Below are 20,013 nucleotides of genomic sequence, written 5' to 3' on the forward strand. Positions count from 1 at the left end.
AAGGACACTTTTGCTCCCTAAGCAGAGAAGACAGTGTTATATTATAAATCAGCGAGCCTAACGGAAGACGCCTTAGTGAGCCAATTAATTTAAAGTCTTTAATTATGCTAGCAGGCCCAGACTGCTTCCGAAGTCTGAGCAAAGCAACATAGAGGAACTTCTATCTTTATATCCCCCCTAGTCCCTTTGTCTCCCAAATATGGAGTTTCCAGACCTTTGCAAGTTTTCAAAGAGCCCCATGTATGCTTAGTAGATATCTCGCAGGAAGCCTGTAACCTTCAGTACAACACAGTTCTATTCAGACAACTAACACACCTGGCATGAGGGTATGCGAGTATCAGTCCCTAGCCTACAAGGTCAGACGGCTAAATTGATCTTCCCTATTATTCAAGTAAGCTAAAAACTGTATATTTACAGAAGCTAATAAGCAGAGTTAATTCACAGAACAAGGGAATGTCTAAGTATAGCAGAGTTGACTCACAGAACAAGGGGCCATCTAAAATAGCAGAGGATTTCAAACAGCAGTTTTACAAAATAGAGATTACTGTGTTTCGCCAGCAGTCTCAAGGCCTGGCAAGATAGAGCTGCCAGGTGCTTCTCATGAATTCTGGGAAGGCCACTCCAACGTTAAAAGGGACCTTGAGAATGAATCTGTACCAAGTTATTCAGCAAAGGAATTTTGAAACCTATAGACAGGAGGGTATACAACGCCTCAGACCGGCTCACTTTTCTAAATTGGCCGGAAAAGCCCATCTGTGCTCCGAGCCGGATGAATTACGACAGGTTTGCATGCTTTGCTCTTTCAATGAAGGTGCACGCTTTCATTGCTTTAATGAATTGGCTTTCACAGTGCAGGCAAGGTCTTTGGTACAAATTCATTTACAGGAGGAGACAAGGATGGAGGTCAGGAGCAGCCCTCTCCCACTGACTTGGGGGGCTTCTGGTCACATCTCTCTGGTGTTGGTGCCTCTGGCAAAAAGGACGTATTCAGGCAAAAAGAAAGCGTGGCTTTGTTATGGCGAGCCACATGCACTCATTGGGCAAGGGAGAAGCCGGAAGTTAAGGGGAGGGGCTGAAAGAACCACACAGTCTGCTGTAACCATAGTGTTTGCTGTAGGGCTGTCAGCACTGCAGCAGGTGCGAGAGCGCCTCCCACAGGCCATCCCGATTCCTGTCTGGGTGGCAAATTTGGAGAAACCAGAGAGCTGACCCTGTCTCTCCTACACACCTCCTGCCTGCGCTGATGGGAGATGACACCCAGTGCTCCCATGATGGGCTGAAGGGCAGTGAATGACATAGTCATTGTGACGTGGCCTTAGGCTACCATAAGGGTGACTTCAACACAAGCACCACAGCATCACAGCAGTTGATCTGATAACCTAGACGGCTTCTAAGTGACTAACAAGTGGGGAGTGTATACAGCGTGGAGACACTGGGAAAAGGCACGGTTCACCTCTCAGCAGGACAGACCGGAAGCACGAGAGTTATCATACGATACAGAACATTTCAAAATTTACACATTGTTTATTTCTGGAATTTGTTATTGAGTATTTTCAAACCATGGTTGATCACAGGTAGCAGGAGCCACAGAAAGCACAACTGCGGGAAAAGTAGGGGGAGAACCACTATATCAAACCTGTGTTTTCAATGTTCCTTTATTGTGTGGCCTTAGTGTGGCTTAAAATCATAGTAAGAACCACCAGGGCTGGTCCAGCCACAACACTGGCTCTGGTGGCCACAGTCCTCTGGGCCCAGGTGACTGTCCCAGTGAACAAAACAAGCACCAAACCCAGGAAAGTTGTGCCCTAAACTTTAGAGAGTGGCCCCAGGGAAAGAAGTGGACATTTACACGGGGGGACTAGGAGGGCATTGCCCCACCCCCACCCCACTACACAAACCCCACTGTCAGTGTGGTAAGAAGTTGACTTGTGACTCTTGTTTAACACCAGGTTAAACCATTCTGCTCCAGACTTGTGCTGAAAAATAACAAAATCCTTTGGGGGTAAAAAATGAAGTGAATAGAAAAAATAAAATCCCTCATTTTAAAAAGTATAGAATAACTGAACGGAAACGTAAATGGGACCTTATTAGGATGGAATTTTGAACAAGCTTGGATGCAGAAAATTAGGTAGAATATCGAAGCCAAAAATAACTCCCCACAGGCATTGCCCATACAGATCGTGTGAGCTTTGGTTTGTGGCCTCTGTGGCCTGGAGATGAGAGCCAAGACAGGCCCTGTCCGAGGCGGCCAGTTTCAAAGGAGGCCACTCCACGTTGAGGTTGAATAAGGGTGAGGGTGAGTCAAAGAAAACGGAAGACAAGGGGAAAATCTGGACAGCAGCCAGAGAGAAAAAGACAGATTACATTCAAAAGAAGAGCCGTGTGATTGAATTATCCGTAGCAATGAGGGAAAGCAGAAGGAAGCAAATACTACCCATAAGTATCACTTTATAATCTATACTTAGTAGAGAGCATTCAAAGATGAGGACGTAACACAGACCTTTAAAACAAAACGGGGAAAGTCATTGCCTATAGAATAAAACTACAGCTTTTAAATTCATGGCAATGATGGCACCTAAGTCAAACTGGTTGTGGTGATAGACACTGGCTGCCGGAACCATCTCCCCAAACAATTACTTTCTACCCTTTGTGGACAGGGTACTTCACCTCCCCTCACCTCAGTTTCCCCATCTGGAAATGGGGATAATGAGTGTCCCTCCTGCTGGGTGATTAGTAAGCCCTCAATATGGTGTAGTGTCATTTGTAACATTGCAGAACGTCAAATGCATGCCCTGGTTAACCCTGAAGGCAGTGTCAAGTCAAATCTGCTTCGTTCACTTTTTTTAAATCTTCACCGGAGGATATGCTTTTTATTTCTTATTTTTTTATTGTTGACTCTATTCCAGAGTGCCCCATACCCCCCCCTTTGCCTGCCTCCACCCTCCACCCGTCCCCCTAGGCCCTCACCACATTATTGTCTGTGTCCATGGGCTGGGCATATATGTACATATATATTCCTTGGTTGACCTCTTCACATCCTCTCTCCCCTCCTACCCTCATTTTGTTCCATTTACTCCATTCCTCTGGTCCTATTCTGTTCATCTGTTATTTTGTTCTTTAGATTCTATATTGATTTTTAGAGATAAAGGAGGGAGAGAGAGAGAGAGAGAAACATTCATCTGAGAGGGAAACATCAATTGTTTACCTCCCATACATGACCCAACTGGGTTATCAAACCCAAAACCTAGGTATGCTCACTAATTGGGGAACAAACCCACAACCTCTTGGTACAGGGGATGATGTTCCAACCAACTTAGCCAGACCAGGGCTGCTCAGTTCATTTTTAATCTCCTGCTCCTAGCACAGCGCACAGCCAAGGCAAATGCTCTAATTATTCATGAATGTTTCAAAAGCTTCACCTCCCCACAAATAGAGTTTATTGTGGAAGGTGAATTCCTATGTTGCTGGTGCCCATGAGAAAACATGGAAACAGCCAACAGTCTTTCCAGTCTCAGGGCAATAAATACATATGATCAATATTTCTTCTTGTTATTACCGGTGTCTGCCCATTCTTCCTCTTTTTTAAAATATATTTTTATTGATTTCAGAGAGGAAGGGAGAGGGAGAGATAGAAACATCAATGACAAGAGAGAAGCATTGATTGGCTGCCTCCTGTAAACCTCCCACTGGGGATTGAGCCTGCATCCTGGGCACATGCCCTTGACAGGAATCGGACTGGGACCCTTCGGTATACAGGGAGATGCTCTATCCACTGAACAACACCAGCGAGGACCCATCCTTCCTCTTCATGCCCGGCTTCCTCCCCAGGCCCCTGCTTCTCCTTAACTGGCCTAACCTTTCCCCAAAACTACCCTCTCTGTACGTCACCCTGAGATTTTAGTTCCTAGTGGTGGCCGGACACGCTTGGTAGATCCCCTAAGACATGTAGCAATTCACTGGGGAACTTCCTCTTTTGGGGACATTTCGGTGGAAAATGCTAAGTGGGATCTCAGCATTTTGCTGGCACAAGTTCAAAAGAATAAGGAAACAACAGGGGTGAGAGGAAAAGCACAGAGATGAGTCCAGCCCACTCCCACCGCTTCTCCTGACTTTTCCTTCCCAAGAGGGGCCCAGCCTTTCCAAAGCTCCTCCGGGGTTAGGTGTCCTGCTGGCCTAAGGCTGGGGACCTGGGGCTTGTGAGTTGGGATCCTTGGCAGAGCTGAGCCCAGGTGTGCTCCAGGACCACGGACAGCGCCAACCCTCTGGCCAGGAGCTCCCCAGCTGGATGGATCGCCCCCTGGAGGCCGAGCCTTGCCCTGTCTCCTGCGGAGGTAAGGCTGGGGAGTGAGACTGTTGACATTCCGTCCTACAGGACAGAGGTCCAACCAAACTCCTCCTCAGTCTCCCCCTGGGACCTCCCTCATCCTAGGGAAAAGGAGACGGCTTCAGAGACACAGTGCATTTCTGTGAGGTCACTGGGCCCCTTGGCCCTCAGGGCTGACTCTACTCTCACCCCCTCCAGAAAACCTGTCAGACTCCTGCCCTGCCCCTACTTCCTCCCATCATTTTGCTTTTAAACCCTTCCTTGTGCTGTCACGGAGCTCGGGACAACTCAAACATAATCGGTGAGCCTTTTCTGTGCCTGGCACTGTGCCGAGTCCACTTCGTCAGCTCAAATAAAGAAATGAAGTATCCGAAGTTGGGTTGAGATACTGTATTTGGAGCTGGTAGGTCACACAAATAAATTCCAAGTTTTAATTTATTCTACATAAAGGTTAAATATTCAGATTGGGGGAAGGATCCTGTGGCCTTAGTGGACCACAGCATGGAGACAGTTGCCCTTAAGAGCAGAGCAAGCCAAGTCATGGGGGAAAAAAAACAAAACAAAACAAAAAACCCCAAAACGAGGAAAGCTGGATTAAATTTATTTTTAATGTTTGGAGTCAACAAAAAGAAAATTTGCACAGTGAGGAGGGAAGAAGCAGGAACTCAACAGCAATGAGACAAGTATTTGGGGCCACTTTTTACTCAAAATGACTGCTGACTCTGAGCAGTCACGGAGAAGCTAAGTAGAACATTCAAGAATCTCATGGGGCCCTGGCCGGTTTGGCTCAGCGGATAGAGCGTCGGATTGCAGACTGAAGGGTCCTGGGTTTGATACCCATCAAGGGCACATGCCAGGGTTGTGGTCTCGGTCCCCAGTAGGGGGCGTGCAGGAGGCAGCCAATCAATGATTCGCTCTCATCATCGATGTTTCTATCTCTCTCTCTCCCTCTCACTTCCTCTCGGAAATCAATAAAAATGTGGAAGAAGAAGAAGAGGAAGAATCTCATGGGGCCAGAAACGAGGTCTTGCCAAGGAGAGGCCCCGTAAACATCGAAATTTTGTGGTTACGAGTGAAAATAGATGAGACGCAATCGGGCCAGAACCTGGGTTTTGAATTCCCTCAGTCCTTGATGGGATGGTAGTGACCCACGTGCCACAGGCCACAGTAACGATGCCTGGAGGAGGAGAGTCCCACCCAGGGTCTACACTGTAGTCTGAATAATTTGTCATTGCGCTTCAGACGGGGTGCGATCCGGGAGACAGCCACCCAGAGAACTATGAGAAGACGGGATTTATTAGAAAACCCAGACCTTAGACCATGTGCCAGGAGCCAGGTAGTGCTGTTCTGGAGGGCGCGGGAGGGTGAGAGACAGCGTCACGGAGCAGCTCACCTGCAGCACAGGTGCAGGTGGATGTGAGAGCCAGCCCATCCCGTCTCTCAAACCCCATCGCCTGTCTTCTTCCTGCTCTGCCTGGGGCTGCTCATCCAGCCGTTAATGTTGATCGGGATGCAAGGTCTCCTCATGCTTCAGCAATGAGTCCCCGACTTCTCCCCCCGCCCCACTCCACCCCACCCTCAGGGGCTGTGATGCCTCTGGCCAGTACCGAGCTCTGAGCGAGTCCTCACTGGCGTGCGCGCTTGACCTCTGAGTACTCGTGGGAGCTGGTGGCCGCCTGGTCCGGAGGCCCCCGTGGCTTCAGCCCCTCAAAGGTGAGGTTGGCGTAGTAGAGCTCCTGCGGCTCCCCCGCCAGAGGGCCCTTCTCCGCAGGTGGCGCTTGGTCTGGGGGCGCGTCCGGCGGGAGGTTTTTCTGGGAGCCCTGAGTGAAGGGGAGAGAAGGGCGTCCGAGAGGCATGAGGCGGACATGGTCCCAAAGGAAAGTGGGGCTGATGGGATGGGACAGTTTTTTCATTCATCTTCTTATTGCACAGACACTTCTCATAGACTCGACTATTCGCTCATTCATTTAAAAAATTTTCTTATGTTTGTTTTTTGGGGGTTTTGTTCTTTTTGTGCAAAAAGAAAGAGACTTGCCCTGGCCGGTTTGGCTCAGTGAATAGAGCATCAGCCTGCGGACTGAAGGGTCCCAGGTTCGATTCCGGTCAAGGGCATGTACCTTGGTTGCAAGCACATCCCCAGTAGGAGATGTGCAGGAGGCAGCTGATCGATGTTTCTCTCTCATCGATGTTTCTAACTCTCTATCCCTCTCCCTTCCTCTCTGTAAAAAAATCAATAAAATATATTTTTTAAAAAAAGAAAGAGAGAGACTTATTCAGGTGCCGCGGCCTAGGAGAATGGTGGACTTTCATCTCCAAGACCATCCTCCTTCCTGCTCAAGCCTGCTGTACTTTTTATTTTTTTCTATTTTCTGAGTCTATTGCAGATGTTGACTAGACATATCAAGGGCCTACTGATCACATTCCATTCCCTCAGAAACCCAGTGAGCACGATGCTCTCATTATCCCCATTTACAGATACAGAAGCTGCGGGAAAGGGAGGTGAAGTCACATGCCCACAACGGGAAGGAAGTAATAGTTTGGGGAGCTGGATCTGGCAGCCTGTGCCTATCAGAGAGGTGAGGTGGGCTCAGTGGTCCGTGTGGCTGGGGCAGGAGGCTGACCATGGGTTCTGGGCAATGAAGGGGAAGTCAACTCCCAGCTGCCTGTCCAGCTGACCGCAGGGGAGCTCAGTGTGGACTCCTTAATGGACATGCCCAGCCCCCCTACCCGGCATGAGAAGACACCCCGTCACTCACCCAGGTGACTGTGCCCATGACAGGCTCTTCATCATTCGTGACCTTTGGTCTCCCAGCTGCTTGCCTCCTGCGGGCTTTCACTCTAAGGGAAGAAGTCAGCAGCCAGAATGGCTCAGGCACACGTGGGCAGCTGACCCCACTCCCTGGTGGACAACGGAGGCATCCAGGCCCTGAGGCCAGACTCGGACCCTCCTGACATGCAGGTGAGGACCCCGTCCCCCTGGATGCCCATGGGGTTTGGCCAGGACTGAATGTTCATCACCGAGGCCCCTCTCACACGCAGAGACTGTGCACGAGCCATCATCAGTGTGATTCGTGGCAGCCAAAACGTCCAAGCAACCCAATGTCCGTCAATGAAGGAACGGACAAATCAAATGTGCCCCATCCAAACCATGGAATATATTCGTCAATAAAAAGCAATGCAGAGCTGACACATGAACCTTGAAAATCTCAGGCTACACGAAAAAAGTCGGTCACAGTGAACATGTATTTTATCATGGCATTTCTATGAAACGTCCGAATGGGCAAATCTAGAGAAACAGGACATACTGGTTGCCTGGGGCTGGGGGAGGATGGAGGCAGGAGGACAATACAGGGAAGTGGAGTTTCTCTCTCTCTTTCTTTTTTTCAGACTAATAAAAAGGTTTCAAACTTGACTGTCGTGATGGGTGCACAGCTGTGTGACTGAAGTAAAAGCCATTGAATCTGAAACTTTAAATACATCGGAATTTAACCTCAAAAAAGCTATTAACCCCACCACCACTCACCCACCCCAGCCTCGCCTCTGGATAAGCTTGTGTGGGTGAAATTCTGTGACCTCTTCCAAACCCCTAGGACCCGGCTCCCTGCCCCGGAGGCTCACATGCAAAAGAAGATGAGACACACGCACAGGGACAGCAGGGCCATGGCACCAGCACCTCCGAGAGCCGCAGGAACCGCTCCCGCCTGGGGCACAGCCTTCCCTGCAGAGGGGGGGGGGGGGGGGTGAGACACGCAAGCCCGGGCCTCGGTCTCTCCTCTTCCCACTCCTCCAAGAAACCAATGTCGGTTCTGTTCAGCCAGAGCCCAACTTAGCTCAGTGGATGAGCATCCACCTGTGAACCAGGAGATCCCGGTTCCATCCCTGCTCAAGGGCACATGCCCAGGTTGCAGGGTCCATCTCCTCCCTGTAGGGGGCGTGCGGGAGGCAGCCAGTCAATGACTCTCTCTCCTCATTGATGTTTCTGTCTCTCGCTCCCTCTCCTTTTCTGAAATCAATCAAAATATTTGTTTGGGGGGGGGGGGGACAAGAGATGGAGGGCCTTGTCCTAGCAGTCACCCCTGTCCCTGCGCAGCCCCCACCCCCAGCCCCACCCTCTCTGACCCACTCCTTTCTCCGTGGCCTCTGCCCACAGCAGGCCCTGACCTGGCAGCAGCAGGACAGAGGCGCTCTGGGCCCCGTGCACATTCCAGGCCTCGCAGCTGAGTCTGAGGTCAGAGCTGAGCCCCTCATGGAGGCTCAGGGAGCTGTTGGTCCAGGGCCCCGCTGAGCTGGAGGTGACCACGTGGGACGCGTTGCCATGGTTCCCCTCCAGCAGCCCCGCCCCCAGCCGCCAGCGCAGGGAGGGGGCCGGCTGGGCCCTGGAGGAGCAGCTGCAGTGCAGACCCTGGTCCTCCCAGGAGCAGGAGGGTCCCAGCAGCTGCGGGGGGTCTGTGGGGAGCGAGGAGAAGGGTCAGCGCTGCCTCTAATCTCCCCAGAACCCAGCTGTCCTGCCCCCCGGGTGTCTCCCCACTCACAGGCCACGGAGAGGCTGAGAGAGACGCTGTGGGAGCCCAGCGGGTGCCGAGCTTGGCAGGTGAACTCTCCTTCCTGTGCAGGCCCCACGCGAGGCAGCTCCAGGATCGCGGTGCTGGAGAGGGGGGTGGCGTTCAGGCCTGGGGACCCCCGGAACCAGCTCAGCTCGGCAGGGGGGTTGCTGTCAGCCTCACAGCGCAGCCTCAGGGCCTCTCCCTCCAGGATGGAAAGGGAAGTGGTTTGTAGATTCTTAAAGGCTTTGGGGAGAATGAGTTATGACGGGGAGAGAGAGAGAGAGAGAGAGAGAGAGAGAGAGAGAGAGAGAGAGAGAAAGAGAGAGAGAGAGAGAGAGGTATGTGTGTGTGTAACACAGATGCAGGCACCCACCCACCAGAGGTGAGGGACGCAGGGTGATGCCTTTCATCCTTGCCCTTCCCAGGTCTCATCCCATTCAAACTCCTGCTCCCCCCTCTGCCCCACCAGGGCCCGGGGCAGGTCCCAGGCCAGAGAGGAGGGGTTCTTTCCTACCTGGGTCATTTCTGAGGGAGACGCCTATGGTGAATTTCCGAGGGGCAACTGGAATAGAAAGACAGGGCCCCCCTTCAGATGGAAGTCACCCCAACCCCACGGAGGGGTGATGGGAACACTCCCCACCTACACGCAGCTCCATGCCCGGGTGTTCTCAGGTTATCTCAGCCTCCTGCACACACACACACACACACACACACACACACACACACACACACACACACACACAAAAGTCCCACTACCTCTAGGGACCCAGCCCCCCTCCAACACTCACAGGAGACATTGAGCCGGATGGTTCTCTGCGTGGCCACCCAAGATCCTTGGACTTGGACTTGGACCTGACAGGTGAGGCTGGTGCCATGGTCCCGGGGCCTTGGGGTGAAGGTCAGCACTGAGGAGCGGAGGGTCTGGGGGTTCAGCGAGACCACAGTGGCTCCCGCCCAGGAGAAGGTGAGAGGTCGTCCCCCTTCGCAGGCCCCTGGCAGGCTGCAGGCCAGCTGTGTGGGGCGGCCAGACTCCAGGGGCTCCCTTATCCAGATGTGGGGTTTCTCTGTCAGGGCTGCAGGGGAGAAAGGCAGGTGCCTGGGCTCCAGGGGTGGGGACTCAGAGCGGGACCCTGAGAGAGGCCCTGCCTCGGGCTGAGCTCCCCAGGTCCTGTGACTCTTCCCACCACCCAGGGCCCACGGCCTGGACAGGGAGTGTCCAGTGTCCTGTTCCTGCTCTAAGACGGGTCCCCTGTCCCTGGGTCCTCTCCGGGGCCCCTGCCTTACCTGTCACCTGCAAATCCAGCTTCTTCATTACGTAATTATATTTCACAGAATCTCCTCGCTCCACTCGGAAGAAGTAGCGTCCTGAGTCACTCTTCCTGGCGTCTCTGATGTCCAGGGAACAGTTGTTGGCCCTGGGGTCCGCGAGGAGGAAGCGGCCTTGGGTCTCTCCCCTCACTGTTTTATTCCGGTTGGTCGAGGCCACAGGAGCAGAAGAGTTTGTGTTGGCCCCGTCCCGGTACCAGTAGGTGTAGAGTTCACTAGGGGAAGACCACGAACTCCACGGGTAGGAGAAGGAGCAAGGCACGTGGACACACAGACCCTCCTGCACCGTCACCGATTCCTGCACTTGGATCTTATAGCCTGGATGCTTCTGCTGCTGCAGGGACCCTGGGGGAGGGGGATTGAGGCTCAGATGCAGCCCTCACCCCTCCCCCACCTGCCCAGGCCCCCTTCCTCAGCCACTCACCCCCCAACAGCAGGGGCAGCAGCAGCAGGGGCACCATGCCTGCCTCTGGCAGGGCAGAGCAGATCTGGGTCCCTCTGTCAGGGAGGGAAGTGCCCAGCTCTGGGGTGGTGCCTAGGACACCCCAACAGGAAGCCCTGGGGCAGAGACTGTGGCCAGGATGGAAGGGAACTTGGCCTCCACAGGAGTTGGGGACTGGGGCTGAGAAATCTTTCTGTCTCCCCTCACCCGCCCCGCCCCCACATGACCCTGCAGGCAAATGTCCTGAGGCCCTGGGAGGCTGAGTGGCTTGTCCAGAAAGTGACCTCCTTACAGAGGATGTGTCAGTGGGGACGGAGGTCGCCCAGGGGCCAGCACACTCAGAGCTGGTCCTGGGGACTTGGGGGGGGGGACCCACCTTCTGTTATAATGTACCCCGCGAATCACAGAAGGATGCCTCAAAAAGTCGAATTAAAAAGTTACATTTATTGCAATCCGGGACTACCAGGGGGCATTTCGCTCTCCCAAATCTCGAAGTGATAAGATGGCCGCAACACCAGATTTATATGGGCAAAAATCACAAAGGTATTGATTACATCCCAGGGTTTGGAATGAGGACCCTGGTTTGCACAAAGCAGTTACAGAAGTGAGATTAATTATAGTTTTGGGTCTTGGGACCACTGAGTTGACAGGAAAACATTATCTGGATCCCTCAGTTCTTGGAATAATTGTGCTGTCCTAGTTCCCAGTTACGGAGGAATTTGCTTTCTAAAACCAGTAAGATCACAATAAATGGGATATTCACTTTACAATCAATAAGGCGTTCAATCGAATGGGATGATTTATATAATTCAGAAAAATCAAAATAATATTTCAATTGTTAAGCCAAACAGCAGGGTTAGAGTTAAACTACAGTTTCTACCTGAAATTATTGCTACCATACTTCACTCCAACTGAAACTGTTGAACATTCTGAAAAAGGATAATTTTAATATATTTTTTAGACCAAGTGGGAGCAAAAGAGAGGAATTTAGACCCAATTCCAGTGGAGGGTGGAACCCAGGGGCAGAGCTGAGTAGTAAAGGCCTTTGCTATGAGGGCTACTTGGGGACGTGGGATGCACCTGTGTTGGCTCCGGGTCTGAGGGTCTGAGGGACAGTGAGGGCGCACCAGCCCCATCGGAAACGGACGCCCCATTTGGCAGGACCTCGGCACAGCACCATCATTGTCACCTGAAAGTTCATGAAAATCCACCTTCCTGGCCCCTCATCGCTGGGTCCCTGTCAGAGCCCCACCCAGGCCGATGGGAAGTGTTCCCTTTCTGCTCCATCTGTGTCCCAACCCGGGCATCACAAACCCTGACATTCCATTCCCGCTGCGGGAGCACAGAGTGGGGCTTCTGTGTGCCTCGCTGCCCTTGACTGATGGAATCTCATGCGAGGAACCAGTGAGCGCTGGGGGATGTCAGAGGCCTTCAGGATAACATCAGAGTCAGCAGGGACGCAGGAGGCTCCCCTGGCTGGATAGGGGATGAGCTCAGCAAGCACCACACCTAACGCAGCAGCACCAGGTCGGAGTCTAGCAAGCCAAGAACAATAAGTAAAAGCTATGAAATTTGAAAGAAAATAAAGCTGACTTTCTTCATTAAGGATTGTGTCTTCATAGGAAAATCCACACGTACATACAGATACATGTAGGGGCTTGAGAACAGAGTCAGCAAGGTTTCTAAAGACAAAATCAAATTGCAAAACTCAAATGCATCTGTATAGCGCAGTGACCAACAAAAAACAGCATGGTATAAAGATGTCAAGGTCACATCAAAACTTACGATGTTCCTGGAACATTCAGAGATGCACATCACAAATATACGGTATGCCCTTCCTCAGGGGAGGAAATGGTACATCTGTCTGGGAGGACTTTACAGGTGGAAATAGATAGCCCTGGCCGGATGGCTCTGTTGGTGGAAGCATCCTCCCTACAGCACATTGGTTGCAGGTTCAATTCCAGCTCAGGGCACATACCTCCTTTCCATACCAGCTCAGAGCAAGTATGGGAGGCAACCTATTTATCTCTCTCTCTCTCTCTCTCTCTCTCTCTCTCTCTCTCTCTCTCTCTCTCCCCCTAAGCCACAAGGTATAGACAGAAATGCAGAAGAGGAAATTTCCCCATGAGCTGTGCCAGGTAAGATGGGCCTCAGGGACAGAGAAGGGGCCAGGCTGACTCATCTCAGAGCACAAGGCCCATCCTAAAGCAACCCACGAAAGAACTGGGGGAAGGAAGCAACCATTTTCACACTCAAGAAGGGCCACAGAATCCATCCCAGAGAGAGGACTGTGTATGTGTATATGCATGTGTATGTGTGTGTGTGCGTGCGTGTGTGTGTGCCACGCAATTTGCAAATAAACTAATGAGAAACTTATGTGGAGGTGAGACTCACATGACATAAAATTTCTAATGCTAGCTTTGGGTGTGTGACCTTTGGAGCTGAATATCACTACACTTCCCCCATCACTTTCTGTGCCGCGGGCCTACTATGCTCCTTCGCCATACCTTCCTTGTCCGTGTAGGAAGCTGATGTGGTGTTTGAATATTAATGCCCTGATGCACCAAGCAAGACTCCCACAGGCCTAAGGAGTTCTTTTATGATTCTGTAGGATTGCTGATGTTGAGTCTCTTCTCATGACTTTGTTGGCCATTTGGACATCATCTTTGGAGAAATGTCTAGTCAAGGTTTAGCCCATTCTTCAATTGTGTTATTTGGGTTTCTTATGTTGTCTTGTGTGAGTTTGTAATACATGCTGGATATTAACTCCTTAACAGATACAGCTTCTCTCCCATCCTGGAGTCAGGAGTATGGAGAGAGTGTCCTCTGTCCCACTTGTCTCTGTTTGCTTCCCTTGTCTGCGCTTTCGATGTAAATATGCAGGAAATCATTGCAAAACCCAATGTGCTGGGATTTCCCTCTGTGTTTCCCTCTAAGAGTTTATCCTTGTGGATGTTATATTTAGGTCTTTAGTACATTTTTGCACAGAGGAAAATGAACTGTGATGGAAACCCAGAACTGCACGAGAGGAACAACTGTGAGGGGTATTTTTCAAAATAGTCATTGTTTTCCTGCAGTGGGTTCTCACGGTGGAACCTAAAGACGCTGAATTTACAGAAAGAGAGGAGAACGGTGATGCAGTGGCTGGGCATGGGGAAATGGGGAGATGTTGGTCAAGGGTAACTTTCAGCTACAAGAGGAACAATTCCGGGGGATGTACTGGACAACATGGCAAGTACAATTAACAGTATTTTGTTATACACCTGAAAGGTGTTATGGTTACACATCATCAGTGTTATAACCATAATAATGGTAATTACATGAGAGGACGGAAGTGTTGATGAACCTTATTGTGGTAATCACTTCACCATGTAGGTGCATCAAATATGTGCATTGCACACCTTAAACTTGCATGCATTCTATATCAAAAATATCTCAATTAATCTGGAAATAAAATAATTGTTTACATCTAAGTAATTATTAATGTTCTCAAACGTTTATCAAATTTATAGCTGTAAGCTATATGCAATAACAATACAAAATGGTGAGAGTATAGGTGGATGTGTCTTAAATGTGGAAATTTTTTATTATTCAAGAATGCATATAGTCCAGCCAGTGTGGCTGAGGGGGTGAGCATCAATCTATGAACCAAGAGGTCAGGGTTCGACTCCCCGGTCAGGGCACCTGCCTGGGTGACAGGCTTCCTCCCCACTAGGGGACATGGAGGAAACAGGCGATCAATGACTCTCTCCTCGTTGATATTTCAATCGCCCTCTCTCCCTCCAACTTCCTCTCAGAAATCAACAAAAATATTTTAAAAAATAAGAAGAGATATAAATACCAATTTAAGAATAATTACAAGGAATAAAAATCCCTTACTTGACACAGGTTCAACAACAGCAACAACAAAAAGAGGAGATCCAGATATAACTGTACTCAAGAAACTCCAACCAACACTAAATAGTAAAATCAATGGTCATGTGATATCACAGAAATGTTCTCATTTATGATTAAATGCTGGGATGTTTTATAACAATAATTCTGAGGTTGGCGTCTATGCACAGGGAGAGGAGAGCTGCTCCAATTCTACTGTGTATCAGCACCTACAGATGGGAGACCAGAAGCTCAGGTGGTGACCAGGTAACTCCTGGGCAAGGGGAGGATAAGGTGCCACCTTCAGTCCCTCTCTGGGCCTGAGAATGGAGAGAGAAGAGCAGGGGATGGGGGGATGAGTGGGCAGAACCAACAGAGAGAAAGAAAGAGGGGGGAAAGGGAACAAGTCAAATGGGAGAAGCACAGGCAGGAAGAATGGGGCAGTCAGTGGGTGTGTATTATTGTTTATTTCTGTATCTTAGGATGTTTTGAGCCATTAAACAGATTGGAAGCCAAGGAGACACAGGGCCTCCGAAGGCTGGCCCATTCTCAGAGTCAGCAATGAATTTCAGATGCAAACCAACCCATCCTGAGCCCATATTCCCAGCCTCCTCACCTGCCCCAAATCACCCAGGACCTGGGACCAGACACATAGAGACCACGCCCACAGGCCCATCCCCCAGACTGACACACACCAGCTGGTCCTGAACGGCTCACCCTGCCCTGCCTGCGTTTCCCATGGGAACACAATCAAGGCCTTCGCTAGGCGGCCCTGCACCTGCATCTGCTTCCTGAGGATATCTGGGGCTTCCCGGGCACAGCGGCCCCTCCTCTCAGGAGGTGAAAGGAGGAAAAGTCTTCTCTCCATGGCACTGACTCCCCTTGGCATCACTCAGTCACTTCCACAGACTGAAACCCCAGGGGCACATTGGAGGCAGGTGAGTCAAGAGCTTCCAGGGAGGGAGAGAAACCAAGATGATGGCATAGGTAAACACCGGAAATTTCTGCCTCGCACAACCACTTCAAAAATACAACTAAGAGACAAAACGGACATCACCCAGAACCACAGGAAGGCTGGCTGAGTGGAAATTCTACAACTAGAGGGAAAGAGAAAAGCACACTGAGACTCAGAGGAGGTGCGGAAGTACAGTGTAGAGGTACGAGGAGCACGTGGAAAGGGCTGGCAACTGAAGACGTGGTAGTCTTTTTCAAACGGGAGGGAGGCACCAGCCCCCAACTGCTCTGAACTCCAGTTCCTCGTGAATCACTAGGGACCCAGACTCATACGGGGAGAAATTGGACTGTCTGGCATCGGTGGGAACTCGACATCAGCTTTCTCTCAGAGATGCTTGCAGCGATTACCGAGACACTGAGGCCCGGGGGCTCTTAGGGCAGGGCTGAGGATCTGCCATAACTGTTTGCTCCACCCTGTTGATTCCCTGAGACCTTGCTCCATCCCAGCAGTGCGCAGAGGCTTTTGCGTATGAATATCCTGGCCCTTTGCAATCTAAAATTACCTAACAAACTGCAGCTGGGTCAGAGAGACCCAGAACTTCCAAAAGAAGGCCCAAGGCCCCACAGCAGATTGCATTGCTTCACAGCTGGGCCTCATCTGGGCACCTACAAACCCCAAACAAAGAAGAGGAATCTGCAGATCTCTCTGTAGCTCCTGCTGGGTAGCCTCAGGCAGAGACTAAATTAGCACTTCCTTAGAGATCCAAAAGCCAGTGTACCCAGTGGTCAGAGTGGGACCATCCAGATTACAACTCCTCAGATCCATAAGGGACACACTCAGGGGGCAGACTCAGAGAGCACCAAAGCCCCACTGAAGCAAGTCTTGCCCCTAGGGGTGTCTCCAGCACAGAAGTTCTCCCACTGTAGACACAGCTGATTCTCACAGCCAATTTGCCTGGAGGTTAATTCCTCCCAGTGATACCTACAACAATCAAGGCTTAACTACAACAAGACTGTGCACAAAGCCCACAAAGGGGTGCACCAAGAGTGTCCACCTCAGGTAATTGGGGAGGCTGAGCCACTGGGCTGTATAGGACACCTAGCACACAAAGCCACTCTACCAACACAGGGAAGCATAAAAAATGCAGAGACAAAAAAAAACAGGTCACAAATGACAGAAATGGAGGAAAACAAACTACTGGATATAGAGTTCAAAACCATGGTTATAAGGTTTTTCAAGCATTATCTAGAAACCGTCAATAAATTTAGTGATACCCTCCATAAATCTAGTGAGACCCTCGAGGTTATGAAAAAGGACCAACTAGAAATTAAGCATACACTGACTGAAATAAGATTATACAGAGTTCCAACAGCAGACTAGAGGATCACAAGAATCAAGTCAAAGATTTGAAATACGAAGAAGAAAAAAACACCCAACTGAAAAAACAAAAAGAAAAAAGAATCCAAAAATATGAAGATAGTGTAAGGAGCTTCTGGGACAACTTCAAGTGTATCAACATCTGAATTATAGGGGTTCCAGAAGAAGAGAGAGAGCAAGATATTGAAAACCTATTTGAAAAAATAATGACAGAAAAATTCCCCTATCTGGTGAAAGAAATAGACTTACAAGTCCAGGAAGCACAGAGAACCCCAAACAAAAGAAACCCAAAGAGGACCACACCAAGACACATCATAATTAAAATGCCAAGAGCAAAAGACACAGAGAGAATCTTAAAAGCAGCAAGAGAAAGACAGTAAATTATCTACAAGGGAGAACCCATACGACTGTCAGCTGATACCTCAACAGAAACTATGCAGGCCAGAAGGGAGTGGCGAGAAATATTCAAAGTGATTAATGCCAAGAACCTACAACCAAGATTACTTTACCCAGCAAAGCTATCATTCAAAATTGAAGGTCAGATAAAGAGCTTCACAGATAAGGAAAAGCTAAAGGAGTTCATCACCACCAAACCAGGATTATATGAAATGCTGAAAGGTATCCTTTAAGAAGAGGAAAAAGAAGAAAAAGGTAAAGATACAAATTATGAATAACAAATACGCATCTATCAACAAGTGAATCTAAGAATCAAGTGAATAAATAATCGAATGAACAGAATGAACTGGTGATTATAATAGAATCAAGGGCATAGAAAGGGAGTGGACTGCAGGGGCGGGGGGAAGGGGTGGGGGGGTGGGATGAGACTGAACAAAAATCGTGCACCTATGGATGAGGACAGTGCAGGGGGGGTGCAGAGGGGGGGGGAAACCGAGTGGAGGGAAGCTATAGGGGGAAAAAAGAGGAACAATTGTAATAATCTGAACAATAAAGATTTAATAAAAATTTTAAAAAAGAGCTTCCAGGGAGAAGGTGACCCAGGATGGTCCCTCTAGCCTGGTGTCCACATCTCAGTCCCATCCTGGGAGGAAGGGAGGATCCATCAGGTGCTCTGCCTCCGGCTCCAGGGGCCTCCACACCTGCGGGACCCACACAGGTGTCAGCTCACACACTCGGCTGCTTTGGCTCTAACTCCAGGCAGAGCCAGGCAGCTCGGCCCCACCTGGACCTCAGGGCCAATCCCTGACCTTCCCCGGGAGAGACAGGCCTGCTCACCTGGTGTAGTAGAGCCAGGTGAGGACGTAGGTGAGGAGGAAGCCAGCCCCCATGAGGGCCCCTCTGATCAGGGTGAGGACCAGGGGCCAGGAGCCCTGCTGCTCCTCGGTCACACATCTGCAGGGAGGGCTGCCTGGGGACGCGGGAGAAGGGTGACGTGTTGTCCAGGTTTCAGTCCACCCACAGCCCAACACCTGACCTGGCGGCCGCCCCACACCTGTCCTGCACCTCACTCTGCACAGAGAGGCTGAAGGAGACGTACTGGGAGCCCAGCGGGTGCTGAGCCCGGCAGGTGAACTCCCCTCTGCCTCCAGCCCCACGTGGGACAGCTCCAGGAGCCCTGGTGCTGAGGGCTGGAGGGGCTCAGGGCTTGTTCCTCCAGCACCAGCTCAGGTGACACCACCCACTCCCAGGACTGTCTCTCTTCTTCCCACTTCCTCCCAGAACCCGCTGTCGGTTCTGTTCAGGCAGGAGATGCAGGGCCTGTCCTAGCAATCACTCCTGTCCCCACGCAGCCCCCACCCCCAGCTCCACCTTCTCTCTGACCCACTCCTTTCTCCGTGCCCTCTGCCCTCAGCAGGCCCTGACCTGGCAGCAGCAGGACAGAGGCGCTCTGGGCCCCGTGCATATTCCCAGCCTCGCAGCTGAGTCTGAGTTCCTCACTGAGCCCCTCCTTGAGGCTCAAGGAGCTGTTGGTCCAGGGCCCCTCTGAGATGGAGCTGACCACGTGGGATGCGTTGCCATGGTTCCCCTCCAGCAGCCCTGCCCCCAACCACCAGCGCAGGGAGGGGGCCGGCTGGGCCCAGGAGGAGCAGCTGCAGTGCAGACCCTGGTCCTCCCAGGAGCAGGAGGGTCCCAGCAGCTCCGGGGGGTCTGTGGGGAGCGAGGAGAAGGGTCAGCGGTGCCTCAAATCTCTCCAGAACCCAGCTGTCCTGCACCCTGGGGTCTCCCCACTCACAGCCCAGAGAGAGGTTGAGAGAGACGCTGTGGGAGCCCAGTGGGTGCCGGGCTTGGCAGGTGAATTCTCCTTCCTGTGCAGGCCCCACGCGAGGCAGCTCCAGGATCGCGGTGCTGGAGAGGGGGGTGGCGTTCAGGCCTGGGGACCCCTGGAACCAGCTCAGCTCGGCAGGGGGGTTGCTGTCAGCCTCACAGCGCAGCCTCAGGGCCTCTCCCTCCAGGATGGAAAGGGATGTGGTTTGCAGATTCTTAAAGGCTTTGGGGAGAATGGTTATGGGGGTGGGGGGAGAGAGAGAGAGAGAGAGAGAGAGAGAGAGAGAGAGAGAGAGAGATGAGTCGAACACAGATGCAGGCACCCACCCACCAGAGGTGAGGGACTGGGGTGATGACTTTCATCCTTGCCCTTCCCATGTCTCATCCCATTCAAACTCCTGCTCCCCCCTCTGCCCCACCAGGGCCCGGGGCAGGTCCCAGCCCAGAGAGGAGGGGTTCCTTCCTACCTGTGGTCTTTCTGAAGGAGACGCCTATGGTGAGGTTCTGAGGGGCATCTGGGAAAGAAAGACAGGGCCCCCCTTCAGATGGAAGTACCCCAACCCCAAGGAGCGGCGGTGGGAACACTCCCCACCTACACGCAGCTCCATGCCCGGGTGTTCTCAGGTTAGCTCAGTCTCCTGCACACACACACACACACACACACACACAAGTCTCACTACCTCTAGGGACCCAGCCCCCCCTCCAACACTCACAGGAGACATTGAGCAGGATGGTTCTCTGTGTGGCCACCGAAGATCCTTGCAGTTTCACCTGACAGGTGAGGCTGGTGCTATGGTCCCGGGGCCTTGGGGTGAAGGTGAGCACCGAGGAGCGGAGGGTCTGGGGGTCCAGCGAGACCACAGCGGCTCCCGCCCAGGAGAAGGTGAGAGGTTGTCCCCCTTCGCAGGCCCCTGGCAGGCTGCAGGTGAGCAGTGTGGGGCGGCCGGAC

General features: G+C 51.5%; 1 protein-coding gene across 3 annotated transcripts in view; it reads right to left on the reverse strand.

Moving 5' to 3' along the window:
- The window catches only part of LOC132216194 (sialic acid-binding Ig-like lectin 5), a 46,532-nt gene that overhangs the window by 25,364 nt on the left and 1,155 nt on the right, over positions 1-20,013 (reverse strand). The window contains exon 3 of one of the 3 annotated variants that reach the window (XM_059665339.1): positions 9,657-9,941. The exons of the other annotated variants lie outside the window; for them this stretch is intronic. Coding sequence (XP_059521322.1) covers positions 9,657-9,941 — 285 coding nt within the window. The remainder of the gene's footprint in view (positions 1-9,656; positions 9,942-20,013) is intronic. 3 annotated transcript variants of the gene reach the window in all.

The sequence above is a fragment of the Myotis daubentonii genome, chromosome 15, assembly GCF_963259705.1.
Source record: "Myotis daubentonii chromosome 15, mMyoDau2.1, whole genome shotgun sequence".
NCBI classification, from domain to species: Eukaryota; Metazoa; Chordata; class Mammalia; order Chiroptera; family Vespertilionidae; genus Myotis; species Myotis daubentonii.